This window comes from Astatotilapia calliptera, chromosome 5 (assembly GCF_900246225.1).
Source record: "Astatotilapia calliptera chromosome 5, fAstCal1.2, whole genome shotgun sequence".
NCBI lineage: Eukaryota > Metazoa > Chordata > Actinopteri > Cichliformes > Cichlidae > Astatotilapia > Astatotilapia calliptera.
The window spans coordinates 4805307-4811306 of NC_039306.1; the positions used below are offsets into that span (position 1 = coordinate 4805307).

The 6000-nt window shown below is 41.0% G+C and overlaps 1 protein-coding gene across 15 annotated transcripts in view; it reads left to right on the plus strand.

Moving 5' to 3' along the window:
• Positions 1 to 5351, plus strand: part of r3hdm2 (R3H domain containing 2) — a 29183-nt gene extending 23832 nt beyond the window's left edge. For 12 of the 15 annotated variants that reach the window (XM_026166806.1, XM_026166807.1, XM_026166800.1 and 9 more), the window contains 5 exons: positions 127 to 296; positions 559 to 703; positions 2507 to 2601; positions 3274 to 3358; positions 3782 to 5350. In XM_026166806.1, coding sequence (XP_026022591.1) covers positions 127 to 296; positions 559 to 703; positions 2507 to 2601; positions 3274 to 3358; positions 3782 to 4185 — 899 coding nt within the window. In that variant the 3' untranslated portion in view covers positions 4186 to 5350. Of the gene's footprint in view, positions 1 to 126; positions 297 to 558; positions 704 to 2506; positions 2602 to 3273; positions 3359 to 3781 lie in introns of all 15 variants that reach the window. The other 3 variants (XM_026166804.1, XM_026166805.1, XM_026166794.1) reach the window with 2 other exon arrangements.
• The last annotated feature ends 649 nt before the right edge of the window (positions 5352 to 6000 follow it).

Sequence of the window (6000 nt, forward strand, 5' to 3'; positions counted from 1 at the left end):
TTAACTTGTGTAAAGCTGCCTTTTTTGCTGAATCAAATATTTATCTTTCAAAAGATATGAAACGTATTTCACTACACATATTGATATTATTATGTTACACGTGTCTGACTGTTTGTGCTCTCTCAGGAGTACCACCTCCTGGGCCTGGGGTGATGGTCATGCAGCTCAGTGTCCCCAATGGACCGCAGCCTTCCCAGAACCCCCCTCTTGTCCAGTGGAACCCTTGCAAGTACTACAGCATAGAGCAAAGGGCAAGCAAGCCAGGCGAGCTCTACAAACCTGACAACACTCCACAGGTACACGCGTGCATGCAAGCCTTGTTGATCAATGCAACAAACCTTGTTAATTCAATCTGCAACTCGCATGTCCGTGTGTGTACTTAATTGTCTTTTCATTAACATCTCCACACCCTAGCTGTGATCTGTGATTCGCTTTAAAGGCTGTTTAGATCAGGAGGCTCTTTGAATCTGATGAATGAGTAAAGATTTTGAACTTAAATTACCATCAATTAATCAAAATAATATTATAATGTCTCTTATTTTTGCTCTGTGTGTATAGGCCAGTACTCAACTGACGAGTCCCCTGGCCTCTCCCACTCAGTCTCCCACCCCGTCACCTTCTGGCAGCGTCAACAGTGTCTGTCCAGGCCTGGGACCATTACCCCTCATTTCCCAGTTTCCTCGGCCAGGAGGGCCAGCTCAAGGTACAAGTGAAGGTTCAAATCCATAAACAGATACTGACTGTTCATGAGTAAGTTTTCATACACAATGTAAAAAATATTGCTGGTCTCCAATTGAATATCATCCCAGTATAGCCCCTAGACTCACAATCACATAAAGTACACTTAAGGCTTTGATTTGTGTGCTATGTTACCCTTTCATATTCTTCTCAGCAGCTTTATACATCCATAAAAGTCTGGACTAGTCAGCAGTAGTATATATATTTTGCCATGTTAGCTTTGTTGGTGCTACCATTTACAGCAGCATTGATGAAATGTTGTTTTATACATTTAAGGTTTCGCCCCCAGGTGAGTTATTTATAGAAGGGATCCCAAAAAGAATCTCTTGTGAGGTCATAAAATTGTGCTTTATCTATAAAGATGGCACCTTTACAGCCAATTTACAAAAAAAAAAAAAAATCTTATTTCGCCCTTTACTCTGTAACATCTTATCATGTACTACCCAACATCTTATCTTTTAGCCTGTACAAACTCTAAAATGATTGTGACACATCAGCTCAATCTGTTAGGAAATCACCTACTGCAACAAGGGTGTAATAGATTGTTCATGTTCATTTGTGGCTTTGCTTATTAGCCATTTAGGTGGCGAGCATGGAGTCTATAACCGAAAAAAGCAAATGGGCTAAATCATTACGATTACTCTGTAAGTTGTCTTTGACAAAATTGCTCTTTCCTGTAATAATTTCTTGCTCCCCAAAAGTTTGGGACCCCCTGGTTAAAATATTATGAGTGCAACTTTGATTTAAAACAAATAAATAAATAAATAACAATTGTATTCGCCCAGCTTGGTTGGTTGAAAAGAGGTTTAGTGCACAAAAAGCAATCCTCTTGATGCAGGTGTGCTTTCAGCCCTTGTTAGGTTTGTGCTCTTTCACCAGTTGCGTCAGCAACCCTCTAAACCATGTCGGGTGGCTTTTGGCTGCAAGCCAGTGAACAAATGATGGCTTCACCTCAGCAAATTCACATGACTGGCATCGTGCCACCTGGTCAAACCTTCTGCATACACACGTAACTTTACCTCATCACTGTCCTTTGGCCTATTTTTATTCTTCGAAATGTACGGTTACACATATGAACAGGCTCTTGCATCAGTCTGCGATACTACATCTCCACAGTGCATCTTTATGGCATTTATAATGTATAATAAATACTGTCGTAGTCAGCTGACCCATAGATGACTTTAGGTGGTTTCCATATTTTTTTGTTTTAACTTCTTCCAAATCTTTATTGGAGTAATTTGCCAATTTAATTTACCAGTATACATTATACGTATCCATTTTGACTGTTGAGTGTTAGTGTATTTAGAGTATGTTGTATGGATTTCCAATCTTGAACTGTTCCTTCTTCATTAGGAGTTGTTCTCTTTCTAAGGGATCATTTGTCTTATCCAGTGGTCTAACATTATGCCACATGTATTTTTCCAGCCACACTGTTAGGTTTTCAAAACTAGTGAAAATCATTAATGCTTATCCATTTAGATTACACTTATGTTCACCTGGTTACAAATAAGAAGTGGTTTCTGTTTCTTGTAATTAGTTTTGAAATGATGTACTCACATGTCATCGGACCTCTTTTATTGTGCACTGCACTCCCAGACACACAAACATGGTCTTCCTTTAAATGCTGCATTTAGTACATACATCTGATATGTTTAATATTACTCACTTTAACTTGACAGGTGCTGCATATATTTGCAAAATGGATTACAGCACGGTTTTCAAGCTTCGGGTGAGGTTTTAATTTTAATTCACCATTTGAATTGTGCAGGTGATGGTCGCTACTCTCTTTTGGGGCAGCCCCTCCAGTATAGTCTGTGTCCCCCACACCTCATGCACGGTCAGTCCTCCTACAGCTCTCATCAGGTTAGTATTGACAAGCCTTTGTCCTGAATTCCATCTTAATGATTAGGGTATTGACTGATATTGATGTTTTCTAGTAAGAGCCTTTTAGTTTGTCAGTGTGCATTAATCAGTTTCTCTGGTTTAAACTTATTGCTTTAGTTTGTGGACATTTGTTTTTCGTTTGGGTGCTGTCATGAATTCTGGGGTGTAAAAACTTAACACCAGCTACAGAACTGTCTTTGAAGAAACAATAAATTTGTAGGCATGTGAAGAAACTGATAGCCTCTTAAGAATGACATTTTTGTTACTATAACACAAGGAGAAGCTGTTATAAAGCAATGTAACATTTAATTTGAATTCATTGCTGATTGAGACCCATTGATTATCTGTCTGGGCTCTGTGATTAAAGTGCTCCAGAATTGAGAATCACACAACTTTTGTGCGTTACAGTCATAAAATGTGGCCTTTGAAGGATTAAAGCTCTTTTTAGGGCACGTTGTGTAGCTAAAGCGCAGTGTTTCAAAAATTTGAAATCCGTGAGCAGTCATTTTGTTTCTCTGCTGCTGACCTTCCAGTGCCCACGAACTGTGCAGTCTGGTGAAATGTTTTTAAGGGTACAACTGATATCACATACCCCCACCTAGTGTCCTCCTTTGTTACTGCATCTTTATGAGTGTTATCTGATGTGTTTAGGGCCAAGGAGTAATGAAACACGGAGCACGAGGGAAAAAACAAACACTCAAAGCTGCATCAACAGATCTTGGTACCACTGATGTAGGTAAGTTAGAAATCCACCATCACAGACCAGCATAAATCGGCAAGTGTCCTTTAATTTTGTGCTGGTATGTTTTTAAAGAGTTACACAACTTAAAAGAACCCTGAGTTTCAACATTCGGTATGTTGTTTTTGTAACAACACAGCTTCCTAACTCGACTGGAATCTGCAGTTTACTTTAGTCTTCTTTATCTTTATAAAACCCAAGAATTTGTGGCACGTATAAGACACGCATGAGAAAGTTGCGTATCTTCTTTTCTTGTCTGAGGACATACGGATTATAAAAGCTTGTTACTTAGGTGAAAGCAAAGACTGTGTATGTGTGACTTTATTATTTTTGGTAGTCTATATTCCTGTGCTTTTCTCTTTTTGGTTTGCTCACATTATATGGAGTTCATTAGTATTATCATTGTCCCTCCTCGTTCAGTGGTGAGTCGAGTACTCGAGGTGACAGACCTGCCGGAGGGGATCACACGTCCAGAGGCTGAAAAGCTCTTCAACCAGCTGTCGCTGTGCGGTGCCAAGATCCAGTGGCTGAAGGAGCCCCAAGGAGGCCGAGGAGGAGCAGGGGGCTGCGGCCCCTGTCCTGGTGCTGGGCCTTCAGGGCCAGGAGCAACAGCAGGCCCCGGAGCTAGCATGGGAGCTGGGGGAGCGAAGGGCGACGGAAACGACCCAGCTCACCTCTACACAGTAGTGGCAGTGTTCCCCAACACCATGGCTGCCCAGAGTGCTTCCTTCAAACTTAACAACAGTGGGGCCAGCCTCTTCAAACTGAGGGCCGCCAAAAAGAACTATGACCTGCGCGTGCTGGAGAGAGCCAGTTCTCAGTGAGAGGAAAAGAGAGGGGGAGGAACGAAGGTGAAAGACAGACAGAAAGAGAGACACTTGTTGGAGTGGTGGAAAAGGGGGAGGACTGAGGGGGACTGCTCTTAGTGTACAAATTTAAAAAAAAAAACAAACAAAAAAAAAAACTTGATTTAAATCATGTGTCAAATGTATAAAAGGGAAGAGGGTGTGAATCATGAGGTGGCTGGTGTTTGGTTGCAAATATGATTTTGTTGTTTGTTTTTATTCATTGTTTTTGTTTTGTATTTATATCGCAGAAGAGCACACAAGACACGCGAGCATGTGTTTCACTGTTGCCGTGGAATGTGTGCTGCCATGATACAAAAACACACATAACAGAAACACAAGTGCAGGCAACAGGGTCACGTAGCACATAACAAAAACACACTGGACAGTCGACCTCAGTCAAACCTTTTCCTCCTCTTCCTCCCTCCCCCCCCTTGACCCTTCCTCCTTTTTTTCTGCCAGCGCTTTCTCACCTTCCTCGACTTTCTGTCACACAGTCGTCTCTTTATCTCACATATTTATAAATTTTCATACGGCACAGTTGCGTATGCTCCGCTTTCTCCTGCTGCTCCCCCCTCTTGCCATGTCTCAAACTGCCTCCTATCTTTCTCTGCTCCTCTGTCCCTCTCATGTATTCTGTCACTGCTCTCTCCTCTCTTGCTTTGTTTGCCTTACTGCTGTTGTGGGTTTCTGTATTGCGCTGTTTTCTTTTTTCTTTTTTTCTCAGAAGTTTTTCTTTGTTTGTTTTTTGGGGTTCAATATATTTATATAAGTGATGTAAGGAATAAAAGAAATCTATATATTCGGTGAAATTTTTTTTTCTTCCCTCCCCCCCTGAGTGACAAAGGTTAGGCCTTCCTATTTATCCCTTTACTCCTTCCCTCTTCATCCCCGCTCCTCTTCCCATCTTTTTTTTCCTTACTGCCCTCTACCTCACTTCTTCTGCCCCTCTCCTCTCTCCCACAGCCGGCCGCCCACATGCCCCAGCTCCACCCACCCGACGCCCCATTGTGTTTGCGTTTTTTTTTTTTCGTTGACAGCTGTGCAGAACGTATCAGAAGAAGTAGTAAAAGTGCACAATGATTGCATATGTCTACTGTAAATTTTATTTAATCTGTTATTTTTTGGTTCGTTTTTAAAAATATAAAAGTCGAGAAAAAAATCTATGAAAACATGCTTTGTGTCGTGGTTTGTTGTACTGATTTACTAAAGCTGACTGTGACATCTGAACCTAGAGGTGGTACCCTGCAAAAGCGCTTTGCAGTCTTCTGTCCTGCCTGGTAGGTCTATCCACCTTGCATTTTTTAAGGATTTTTGCCTCTCTGCAGTAACAACCATATTTTAGGAATCATCTACTGTCATGGCTAAAAACTCTGTTGGCCAATCAAAATTTCCCTTATTGGCCAAGCTTTCAAAGACACCAGGATAATGAACATACAAACTAATATACAGTCAGGTCCATAAATATTGTGACATCGACACAATTCTAAAATTTTTGGCTCTATACACCACCACAATGGATTCCAAATGAAACGAACAAGATGTGCTTTAACTGTAGACTGTCAGCTTTATTTGAGGGTATTTACATCCAAATCAGGTGAACAGTATAGGAATTACAACAGTTTGCATATCTGCCTCCAACTTGTTAAGGGACCAAAAGTAATGGGACAATTGGCTTCTCAGCTGTTCCATGTTGCTGTCAACCGCCAAGATGAGATCCAAAGAGCTGTCACTATCAGTGAAGCAAGCCATCATTTGGCTAAAAAAAAAACAAAAAAACATCAAGAGATAGCA